At 51.9% G+C, this 12,432-nt stretch overlaps 1 protein-coding gene across 1 annotated transcript in view; it reads left to right on the forward strand.

Moving 5' to 3' along the window:
• Window positions 1–262: 262 nt before the first annotated feature.
• The window catches only part of NUAK1 (NUAK family kinase 1), a 66,940-nt gene continuing 54,770 nt past the window's right edge, over window positions 263–12,432 (forward strand). The window contains exon 1 of the mRNA XM_037513720.2: window positions 263–566. Coding sequence (XP_037369617.1) covers window positions 312–566 — 255 coding nt within the window. The 5' untranslated portion in view covers window positions 263–311. The remainder of the gene's footprint in view (window positions 567–12,432) is intronic.

The following is a 12,432-nucleotide window of genomic DNA, read 5'->3' on the forward strand; positions in this document are numbered from 1 at the left end:
CCTGCGCCGGGAGCCACCCCTCTGCCCTCCCTCCTGCGAGCTCCGCCGCCTCCCTGGCCACCGCCGCGCCGCGCCCGACGCTCCGCAGCTCGCCGCGGCCGGGGGGCGGTGCGCGGACCGTGCGCCCGGGGCGCAGAGGTGCAGTCCCCGGCGCCGCCAGCGACCAGCCGCAGCCCGGCCGGAGCGGGCCGCCTCCCCGATGCTGCGGGGGCGACCCTGAGCGCCCCCGGCTGCCCTCGGCGGGGACCCAGACGCCCCGAGCGCCGCGCCGGCTCCTGCGCGCCCCAGCCCAGCTCGCGCCGCGTCCGGACATGGAGGGGGCCGCTGCGCCCGCGGCGGGGGACGCCCGCGACCTGGGGCTGGGGGCGCCGGGCGCGCCCCCGGAGGCGGTGGTGGGGGCGACCGCAGCCCCCGAGGCGGCCGCGCCGGAGCCGAGGAAGCCGCACGGGGTGAAGCGGCATCACCACAAGCACAACTTGAAGCACCGCTACGAGCTGCAGGAGACCCTGGGGAAGGGCACCTACGGCAAAGTCAAGAGGGCCACCGAGAGGTTTTCGGGCCGAGTGGTGAGTGGGGAAGCCCCCGGGGGCGCGCGCCGCCTGTGGCCGGGGACCGAGCGCCCCGGGGCTGGCGCCTGGGCGCGCTGGGACGCTCTTGTGGGCGAGGGGCTTGCCAAGAGCCCCTAGACAGACTCCTCACTCCCCCCCCCAGCACCCCGTGACTCAGGCGTGTCTCTCCTCTGAAACACTTGTTACATCCTGTCTGCGCATATTTTGGGGGTTTTTATCCCAGCAGCAAAGTAGTGTTTATGATTTGCAAACACTTTGCAGCGTTGGGACCGCCAGGGTCTCCCTCTCCGGCAGGCAGTCACCCCATATCCTGGGTTCTCCAGCTCCAAACGGACGTACACCCTCAACTTTGAGCAGGTCTCCCAAGTCCTGTGTCCTGGAGGTGACTCGATTCTCCCCCCCACCCCCACTCTCCTTCTGCATCCTCCCCAGGTTGCTGTCACTGCACCCCAGGGGGACTCCTGTCTGTTTTTTGGAGAGAAGGCACACCGGAGGGATGTGACAGCTTGGGGCTGGCTTCTGAGAGCTCTGAAATGCCCCAGGCGCTGCTCGCCACACAGGGGGCTGAGTTGCAGCTGACTCAGTTGCATTTCAGTTCAGTCTGCAGGACTGCTCCACTGCCTAAGGGGTCTGGCCCGGCAGCCCTGCTGGTGACAGCTGAAACCCTGCCGGGGTCCGGGTACCAACAGCACAGCCCAAGAAGCTCCTTGGTGCCTGGTCCCAAGCTTGCTTCCTTGTCATTTTCCTTTCTGCCGAACACGCCCTTGAAGTCCACACTGCTCATGGCCAGAGGGTCGGGTCCAAAGTGACTGTTGCAGAAAGATTGTGTATGGTGTGTGGCAGAAGCTTCACATGTTCTTTGATTTGAAGCATATCCGATGCATTTTTAATAGATGATGGCCAAAGTCAGGAACTCATTATGGGATTCCTTGTGTGTGCACTCTTGGGGGGTGTTTCGGGGCTCAGGGTTGCTTGTAAACTTTAGCAAATGACCACAGGGAAAGGCAAAATGAACAATGGCATGAAGTGTTACATTGATGTTGATATTTTTTCTCTTGTGTCTGTGCAGGGACAGTTCTGTGGGAAAAAAATGGGGCATCAATCAGTAAGCTCACCCCCTAAATTCCCGACTATAAGGCTGTCTAGATAATTCCCTTATTTCTAAGTCTCACTGTTTGGGCAGATACAGCTTTTTTTACCCCTGTAGATAAAAAAAAAATGCTGTTGGGGTTAAGAGGACATTGGGACATTGTACTTTGTAGTTACAAGCTGTCTCTGTAATAAACAAATGCAACAGTAGGTAAGCAAGCAGTTAAGAATATACTCTGGGCAAATGCTATTTTTGTAGGCTGAAAAATCCAAAGAGGAAATGGTTGCAAAGACACCCCTTGCAAAACACACGTTCAGGTTGGTGCAAGAAGAGGCTGAGAAGCGTGCGCTCCATTCATGCTTTCTGTCCGAGGTGATATTCCCCAGGCTGGATGTTGAATAAGCAAAAACTAAGCTTAGCCCCTCGCTCGTGTTGTCTTAGTAGCTGTTGAAGAATCGCGCTGGGAAGTGGGGAAGCAGAATAATGAAAAACAGACGTGGTTGGAGCTGCAGGTTGAGGATGTGAGCCTGCGAAGGGTTGAGTGGTAAGGGTGTGTCTGGGATCTGTAAGGGGCTTCAGACACCCAAATACTGGGGAGCTGCGGCCAACTGTTTGAAAGAATGAAACTTTATCTTATGGCAGACACCTTAGGGAGCTGCACTGGGGCATCCTGTTAGCCATCGGTCTGGCTGTCTGTCACCTCTCCGTGGAGATTAGGTGAGGGTGAAAGGGATTGCATCAGGAGCCTGGAGCCTGCCTTTCTCTTGGCGGTCTGTCTTTCCCTTTATTTGCAGAAACGCTCAACATTCCGTCGGGATTGAGTCGAACGGCCACTAAGGGGCGCGCTGAGAACAGCAGAGGCTCTTCTCTTAGCTCAGGACTTGAGTCCTGGCGCTGTTACGACCCACCCCAGTTCAGTTTCCCATTGCGCTATTAATTTCAGTTAAATCTCTTGTTTTACTCAAAAATTATGTAAAGATTTAAATCTGGTGGCAGATCCTGGCCCAGGAATTGGCAACCCCGGACTGCTTGCTACTTGATAAATAAGCTTAGAATGTTAGCAAAATCATCTGGTGGAAAACCTTCAGACAGGAAAACTGAGGTTTGGTGAAGAGCAGCCATCCTTGGCCTGCATCCTCCCCCTGCTGAGCACGCCGCTCCCAGATGGGTTAAGAACTTAAGTGAAAAACAGGAATTGTCAGGTGGAAAATTCCCTCTGCCGGGCTGGACAGAAAATAAAACACAAATACAATTGCTCAGCAAATTGCTCTTGCCCAAACAGTGCTTGGTGACTTAGAATCTGTCAAAAGCAGCAAGAAATTTTCATCTAAAGTATGAATGTGGAGTTTTTTCCTAGTTGCAAGTATGCCTTAAACAGCCACAAGTTGCTTTTGCGGTGCAATGGAAGGTGATGGAGTGGGCACTGTCTCAATTCTGCCTTTTTGATCTTCGGGTGAATTCTGAAGCACTGTTTTATTTTTGCTTGCGCCCACGCCTTTCAGAGCACCTCTCCAGAGATGGAGCCCTGGCTGTGAGCTGCTTTCCAGTGGGAGCAGCTGGAGGCGGTGGGGGGGGGGGGCGTCAGGTTGCAAGAGGGGCTGTGAAGTCAGCAGGGGCCTCCATTCGAGACAGACAAGTGTTTAAAAGTGAGAATGTTGTAGCTTTTAGTTGACTGTCTGGAAGGCTTCTGAATCAAACCAAACACCACCCAGAAGCGTCTGCTGTGATCTGTGAAAGGCAGTTTGGAGGAGAGTTGAAGAACTCTACTTGCAGCCAGGTTTCAGCCCTCTGCATGGCCCAGCGTTGTCCCCATTTCACTTCCAGGTGGGGTCTCATGGCCACTGCCTGAGTTTATCTGCAAGACCGGGAGTCCAAGTGGCAGCTTCTGGAGATAAACAGGTCTGTCCATAGGACGGTCCCGCAGAAGCCTGAGAGACTGCTCGCCACCCCCCCCACCCCCGCTCCTTCAACTACCCCCCCACCCCTCCTCCCCCAACCCCTAGCTTTGTGACCTTGGGCAAGTCATGTAACTTTTGGAAACCTCGCTTCTTCATCTGTAAAATGGGCTACTCATAATACCAAAGGCACGGACTTGTGAGAATTGGATAAATTAGTTTATAAAAAGGCTCAAAAGGGGAAATTGGCCAATTTAGTTTCCCTTTTTAGTACATTTTCTTTTCATCTCAAGTAGTTTTTCATTTGGATTTTAAGACCCTCATAGAGGCAGGATGCCTTTATCGCTCAGACAGAGGTGAGGAAAAGAATTGTCTTTCAGGTTAATTAGCAAAGGTCAGGTTAATTAGGAAGGGCACCCATATGAAGCCAAGACAATCAGCCAGATTCTGATAGCATCTGAACACATTTCTAAAGCCTTGAATTTGGGCCTTGTTCATTGCACAACTTTTGTTTGGAGCAGGGCTGTTGAATGAGCCCCATGTCATAACATAGCATATGTTTTCTTTGAGTCAAACCCTCTGGACCTTCAGGCTGGACAAAACATTGTCAGAAAAACAAACAAACAAACAACAACTTTTTGGGGAGAGGTGTCATGTGACCATCTCACTGTCAAAGGCCAACTTCTGCTTCCCTCTGTACCTCAGTTTTCCCATGAGCAGTATGTGGTGAGGCTTGAAGCAGGCAGCAAGGTGTCTGGGGGAGGTCTGGCCCAGGGATGGCAGGACCCTTGCCAGAGTGCCCCCATGTGCCTTGGTGTCCCCAGGTTCCAGAGCTCTAGCTTGGCTGATAGGGCATCCTCCCTCAGCCAGGGAGAGGAAAAAGGCTACTTTAAAGACTGGTGCAAAGTCATTCACAGCCTGTTGCTGGAAAACTGCAGACCAGGGAGGCAAATTAGAGCTGACTTGCCAGCCAGGGCGTGTGTGTCTGTCAAGTGCATGGGGCTGAGGTTCCATGTTGCAGCTAAGCCCCAAACCCATTTTCATGGCATCAGGGACCCCAGCAAACATGTGATCCAGACTTCTCATCCCCAGGGCGGGATAAACAAGTCACAGGAGGGTTAAGTGAATTTTCTGTGGTCCCACAGCTGATCAGTGACTGAACCAGATATAAGCAACCTGGATCAGGGCTGGATATTTTCCATTGCTCATTTAATAGATCTTTACTAGAGCAAGACGTGATCCTCTCCCTTAAAGAGCTTATAGTCTAGGGCCTCCCCTGGTGGCGCAGCGGTTGAGCGCTGAGCTGCGAGGCTGCAGCGCCGGTTCGTTCCCCGGCTGCCGGCGAGGGTCCCACCAAAAAAAAAAAAGAGCTTATAGTCTAGTAGCGAAGATGAGATGTACTTACAAATACTGAACTAATTTTGTAGCACAACAAAGATTTATTACCATCAGCCATATGCTTCTCAGCATGTTAAATGCTGGGACGTAGACCATGTTGCTTACAGTTGGTAGATGACACCGCTCCAACAGTTGCTGGGCTGTGGACCTCTTCCATTCAGGACGCTGTCATTTCAGGTGAGTTTCCAGTGGGAAGGTAACTCACGGGGGGTTGGTTGGATACACTGAGTTCTAGACTGGCTGGGAAGGCTCTTCCCCTGTATTACCACTGCTGCTATTAGGACTGCCAGCTGATATTTTTGAGGCCTTGAGGCATGTGATGATGTGTTAAGTGCTTCACAGACTTTTACAGAGAAGAGGTGGGCACTCTAATTTGATCCATTTGAAGATGGGGAAGTGGTTCTTAGAGAGGTGAAGCCCGCTGCCCGGAATCATATAGCTAGGTAGTGTCAGACAGGGCTGATCTGTTTGGAAAGACCTTGTTGTTAGAGAAATTGGCGACCTTCTTTCTGTTGTATGGCTGATGACCCCTGGATTTGGGTGATGTCCTCACTCATGGTGCTGGAAGACCTGCCAGGGGGTGACTCTCCACCTGGGTGGTTTCTTGTTGCTGTTCAGGAGGGAACACAGTGGGGTTAGGGAAGGCATGTGCTGTGGAAGATGACCCTTGACTTTTGTAGAAGACTGAAGTATGGGGTGTTGCAGGTCGAGGGCAGGTTCTAGGATAGGCAGGCAGATTGCGTGGGATGCATTGGGAGCCAAATTGTTAAGGTAGGATGGGGATAATAATAATGTAATAACAGTAGTAGCAGCAGCAGCAGCAGCAGCTAATGCTTCTTAGGTGCTTAAAACATACCAGGTATGTCTCAACTGATTAAATCCTTGTCACATTCCTGTTGCCACTCCATTTTCCAGATAGAGAAACTAAGTCACAGGTTGTTTGGCCTGGCCAAGGTCATGAGCAGCATCAGAGCCAGGGTTTGGATCCAGGCAGTGTGAATGCAGAGACCTTGACCATATTATTCCTTTTTCTGGGTGGGCTGAGCGGAGTTCTGACCACAGCGGGGCTCTGAGCCCATCTGTCTGGGTTGCTGGCTTGGAGCAGCAAGGCCGGCCTGGTGGTTTTCGCAAGAGTTGAGGTATGAGAAGATAAGGATCGGGACCATGTCGGCGGGAAGTGGGGCAGATATGTCTGCTTCTGGCAAACTTTCTGGTGCACGAGTATGTTTCAAGGCATCGGGCCAGGGAGCGTTCTACCTGGACCCACACTGAGTTCTTTGTTCCTTGAGTGGCCACAGACCCTAGAATTCCTAGGGGCTGGAGAGGTCAGCTGGTTCACTTCCCCGCCTGCAGACAGAAATGCACCCACACTGCTCCAGGATGTGGGGCTCTCACTTCCTCCTGGGAGGCGGCTGGAGATAAGGGTTGAGTCAAGGTATCTTGTCTGCGGGTGAGTCTTGTCTAACCGTCTTGTAGATGCCTCTTGTCAACGCCTGGCTTAGTGCCAAGCACCTAGTAGGTTCTCCAAAAAAAACTGGTAGTATGGAGCTGCAGTGAATACTGAATACATTGAACAAGGAAATATTTCAGGAGGCATTGGAGCTGCAGGTCATCACCCCTGACTTCATGGAGCTTTCTGATTGGAAGAAAATGGCTGGAAATGAAAGGCAAGGCGGGTCTTAGCTAAGTCTACATAGTGGGGTGGCGGGGGGGGGGGGGGGGGGGGGGGGGGGGGGGGGGGGGGGGCGGGCGGGGGGGGGGGGGGGAGGCTGCCTCTCCTTCCCTTCAGGAATCGCGTTTCTGTTGCAGTTGCCCGCGCGCTCATTAGGGAGAGAGCTGTCTACCCAGGGCCTGTTGGCTTCCTGTACTCAGTGGCTCTGGAGTCAGACAGCATAAGTCTCCTTTGTCTTCCCCACATGAAAGTCCTGGAGCATCTGTAAGTTATGATTTGTGAAGTATCTGCTTTAAAGCAGAATGCATTTATCATCGGGCCGGCCCAGACGGCACTGTGCAGTGCAGAAATGAGAAGATCCCAGGCCCCGGCACGGGAGGGGCTCGGCCAGATGACCCACCGTGAGCAGAGTCTGGCTGGGCTGATAAAATTCCCTGGAAATGGCCCAGGAGCAGCCAGATGTTGACTTCACAGTGAGGCTCTTCAGTGCACATTAAACCCAGACCTGGACTGTCCCACCTCTGGCTTGCCCCGGAGAAAGCTGTAAGCTGGTGTGTGCACAGAAGCCTGGATGTCAGTGTCCATGGCAGCTCCATTCCCATGAGCTTCAAGGGGGTCGCAATCCACAGTCTGCCAACTGCTGGATGGATAAAGTGTGTCTGTTTCCTTTATGACCTGTCCCTTGATTATATTTATGGAATATTATTTAGCAACAAAAAATGAAGTTCTGGTCTGCTTCAAGCCACCATGGACGAACTTTGATAATACTGTGCTCAATGAAGGAAGTCTGTCACTCAGGACTGCGTATTACACAATTCCCTTTCCATGCAATGTCCAACAAAGACAAATCCATAGAGACACAGTGGATTGGAAGGCACTGGGCTAAGGGTTCTGTGTGGGGGTGGATTGGAAGTAAAGGGGGTATGGCTGCTCATGGCTGTAGGATTTCTTTTAGGGGGAGAGGACAATGTTCTAAAATTGTGATGTTACTTGCACAACTCTGTGTCTGTACAAAAAAAATACCTGCCTTGTGTATTTTCCATGAGCAAATTGTGCGATAGGTGGATTATGTCTCAACTACGTGGCCATAAGTAAAGCCACTTTTGCTCAGAGTGAGGCTGGGAAATGGGCCTCGGGGTGGAAGCTCTTAATTGTCAGGGGCCTGAAATTCCAACCTGCTAGTTCATAATATCTCAGGCTCATCTGTGTGGAAAGCAGGAAGCAGTGTCCAGGGCATAAGGACAGGAGCGTGCCCTGGGGCCAGAACACCTGGGCCCACATTCCCTCCCACCCTTAGTGGCTGAGTGACCTCAGGCTAGTCACTGATGCTCTTTCAACCTCCATTTCCTCATCTGGGGCTAAGATCTTAGCAGCTTTTGATTTTTGAATTGTTGAGATGCTCCAATAAGATGACTTGATGCAGCTGAGCCTTTAGCCCAGTGCCTGGCACCTAGTAGGTGCTCATTAAATGCATCTAGGATCATTGCTAGTTTCAAAGGCACCATCTAAATGAGAAAAAAGCCCCCCTTTAGGAGAATGAATCTGAATTCTCTGAGACTGAGGATTCCCCAAAATAAAGACACATTGGAGGTGTGGTATGGGGGTGAAAGTTGGGGGGCATACCTTTTCCTTTCAATCTAGCAATCAACAGATGCACTGAACTAGCTCTGACCGATGTGCCCAGGGCTGGGAGGAATCGCAGAGGAGAATACCATAAATCATGCACTGAGATACCTAGAATTTCTTTGGGGCATGGGATTGATATATCAGGAACACATCCAAGACAATGCAAGGCGGTATATAGATCAAGTGTAGAGGAAGAAATCACGGCGTGGCATCAGACCAACGTGGTTCATTTTCTGTCCTGCCGCTGGCAGCTGGGGAAGGCATGCGTTTGCTCAGAGCTCCTGTTTTTTCATCTGGAAAATGCTGCTCCTGATATCCTACCATGTGGGATCGCCCTGAGAAGCAGGGTCTGTCTGGAAGCTTCTAGGGCAGAGGCTGGTGCATGGGAGGCTCCTGCAAACCAGCACTGGTATTATTACTTTCTGAGAAGTACTGCCCTGTGTGTTTGGGTCATGGCTTTAGCTGCTTGGAAACTTCCCGTGGGGATGAAATTCTGAATTTGCCACGTCCTTCAAGGCTCCCACCTGTGTGTCCAACTCTAATTTTCTTATTCCTCTTTGAGTCCTGGTCCATTTCCTTTGGCGCACATAGAGGGTGGGTCTGATGACTTGTCGGCATGCACCTTCCCTTTCCTTTCCCTTCAGAAGGCTGTTTCACTCACCCTGTGTCCTGACCTGCAGACTGGTGCAGAGAGCCGGTGCCCCATGAGTATGAATAAACTGCTTCATGAATGCACCAGCCCTCCTGAGAAGGGGGGGTTCTGGAGTGCAGGGGGTATGGGCCTCCTCCTTTTCCTGGTCATCCTTGCCTACACCCTTGCTAGCTGCGGAGAGCCCAGCACTGCCTGGTGCCGCTCGTCTCCTCCGCACGGTGGCTGCAGACGAGGAGAAATGGGTCCATTTTCCACCCTTGGTCTCTGTCTCTGCTCCCAGCAGTTTTTTTGATCTCCAGGGTCTCCTTGGGTTGCCTGCATACTTTCCTGCCTACCCCAGACCCCAGGCTCCACCTAAGAAAACCTGGTGGTCTCTGTGCCCAGTAAGCAGGCTTTAGATGCAAAAATGCATTCGCAAGACTTTCAAAACATTTCTCCCTGGGTTGTAAATCAAGTACTTTAAGAATTATAAACTGGCTGGACTGTGAGGTTAATGTATGTCTGGAAAAAATACCATCGTGCTTTGCCTTTTAAACTCAAGAATTCTACTCGGTTTAAGTTATTCTGAAAGAGATGGAGAGACAGCTGAGGTTAAGGGGAGGCTGTGGTAGGCGCCCCTCCTTCCTGGCTGGGGACAGGACTTGCCTTCCTGTGGCCTGGGGGCAGCTCGGACCTGTTGGACTCAAGGGGAATTTCTCAGTGAGGAAAAGGGAGCTGCTCCATTATCCTCAGGGATCCCTCGCTCCCTTGTGTCAAGCTCCTGTAGTTCTGTGGCTCAGCAATCACCAGGAAGCTCACTGCTGCAGGTTGGAAGGAATGCTTGCCAGCTCTGTCATTTTTTCCCTATGAATCGGGCTCAGTACACATGTGTTGTCCTAGTTGCCACAAGACAAGCGCATCACGTCTCTGCAGGATGAAGGTGGGAGGAAGTGGACTGTCTAGTGCTGCACCTCAAAGGAAGCATGGGCTGGTGAGGAGCACAGCCTCCTGCTAACCTGGAGAGGGCCTGCTGGACGCAGTTTCTTCATCTGTGAAATGGGAGTGGCCGCTAGAGTAACTGAGTTGCGCACCGAGTTCAGTGTTGTCCTTAGAAGAAACGCTCTGGGCTCCAGCAGGAGGGTCGTGGTCGTCTTGGTACTCGGGCAGCCTGGCACGGTGGGTTGCACATAGCCAGTGCCCTGGTGTTGAGCCCCTTTTCTTCACCTGGGCATTGAGATGCTCTCCAAGACTCACCTGGGAAAGTCCCAGGACGAGACTCCTGGGGTCCGCTGAAAGCAACTGGTGAAATGCAGACTTCATTTCCTGTTGCCTGGTTTTGGCAGAAGGACTTCTCGTTGGGGGAAGGGGAATATCTTTGCTTTTAAAACCCTTTTCGGATTGTTTAGGATAGCTTTGTCGAGGCTGGGGAGAATGGCCCAGCATGGGGTCAGCCCTTGTTGGGGAGGTCTTTGTACCTGCCCGCTTCACCCCCCAGGCCCACACCTGTTTGTAACCTGGAGGTGATGATAGGAATGAAACCCATGTCTGTCTGGACTCTTAACTACTATTCTAGGAAGCTTCCCAAGAGGGTGTAGAACAATCTCTGCCATTTTCTCTTGTGCCAGGTGCTCCTTCTCCGCCTCCCAGCAGTGGGTTTAAAAATATCTTATCAGATATTTATTGAGCTCCTTCTCGGCCAGGAGCTAGAGTGACAACAGGAAACAAGGTCTGACCTTTACCCCAAGGAGCTCAACCTCCTCGTGGTTCTTGAATGTCAGTCTTGTCATTTCTACGTCCCCTGTCTGTGATCCACACTTAATGTTCCGTGATCCAAACTTACTGCTCCGCACTGGTCTGTTTAAGGAGACTGGTCCATTTAATACATTCCCGCTGAATTTTTTTTTTTTTTCCTGGGAGGGAGCTTCAGTCTCTCAGAGTTTCACCTCTTTGCATCCATTATGTAACCTAGATTTTCTTCCTATGGATTAAAAGAGTTGCCCGCCAACTTTGAGACACTCTTAGTGTGCCTCATGCCACATAATTACCTTGTAGGGTTTTTAGTAGGTTGGAAAAGCAGCTTTTCCCCAAACAGCAGCAGCAGTGGAAGGGAAGAGGCCGACGCCTGTCTGGTGAGCTCAGAGTTCAGTGCGTGACTACATTTGAAGGAAAGACCGGGCAGTGCTCTACTCACCCCGGAGAGGAGCACCCTTTACATCTTGCTTGTGGTGAACTGAGAGCTGCTTCCCAGGCAGAGTCAGCTGGCATGCTCCGAGAGGCAGCAAGCGTGTGAGTGGGCGTGCAGGCAGCCGGTAGCAGAAATCCTGCAGGAATTAAGTGGAAATCTCCACTGTGGAGCCCATGCCCCTTCTTCCATGTGTGGGGAGGTCCAGAGTCAAGGGGAGTCCTTTCCCTAAGGACCGTAATAGCAGGGAACCTTTACTGTTCGCGGGACCCTGCTCTGGCTGCTTTGCATGCTTTCTCCTCTGCGCCTGGATTATTATTGTGTTCATTTTGCAAAGGAGGGAGATAGCGGCTCAGAGACATCAACTGATTTACCCAAATTCACTGAGCCAGGATTTATGGCTGGGCTGCCTGACTTTAGGGTGATGGTGGTAACCACTGGATTCCCTGGCCTCTTGTGGGGACAAGCTTCCTCGGCCTCCTGCCTTGGTTTGTCACCCATGCTGTGGATGGTGGACACCCATTGAACCCAGACTCAAAGTTCATAGACGTTGTCTGCAGGTGTGTGAAGCTAGCGGTGAGAGTAACTTAGTTCCACCATCCTAGTTATTCTGTGTCTTTTGCATCTATGTGCTCCCGGGTCCCCTCCCAGGCCAGGCACACAGAAGAACATTCTGTCGAATGGCTGCGGATTGTTACGAGTGTGGGAATGTCATCGGGAGACCTGGGACCAGCCCTCCTGTAGCCACAATTTGAGCTGTGGCCTGGGGCAAGATGTGTCCCTTCTGTGGCATAAACTCACTTAGCTGTAAGATGAGGGCTCTGGGCCAGAGTTTGTGTTAAGATTTGCTGCTCATTCAGCAGCTGCGCCCCGAGTGTCAGAGTGCTGCTGAGACGTGAGTTTTTCGCTCTCTTGGCACTTGCGTCCAGCCCCTTCCAGAGTCTGCTTTTGTGTCTTCATGTCTTGTCCCTCTATTGCTTCCAAAGGCCAGTCACTGAGTATTCCTTTGTCTTCCTTCACTAGAAGACACGATCCCTTTTGCCTGTCACAGTGCCCTGCAAATAGATCTGGGTGACAGGCGTGCAGGTCTGTATGAAGGATCGCAGTAGCTTTCTTGTTAATGACATCCCAGGAGATTAACATTCTGGGGCTAAAGCCCAGGAAGAAATTGAAGGAGTCGAAGTGCCTGTTTCCAGGAAGAACATCTTTCCAAAGACAAGGGGCTGCTGAGCTTGGAAAGATTTGTTATCTCTGCTCGTGGAGGATGAGGGAATCAGGAGAGAGGCCTTGATTTTTCATCAGGTAATGCTTTTTTGCAAACCACAGAGAAAAGAAAACAAAAACAAACCTCCCTCATCCCCTTTAGGCA

The sequence above is a fragment of the Talpa occidentalis genome, unplaced genomic scaffold (genome assembly GCF_014898055.3).
Source record: "Talpa occidentalis isolate TD23 unplaced genomic scaffold, MPIMG_talOcc4v2.1 talOcc4.16, whole genome shotgun sequence".
NCBI lineage: Eukaryota > Metazoa > Chordata > Mammalia > Eulipotyphla > Talpidae > Talpa > Talpa occidentalis.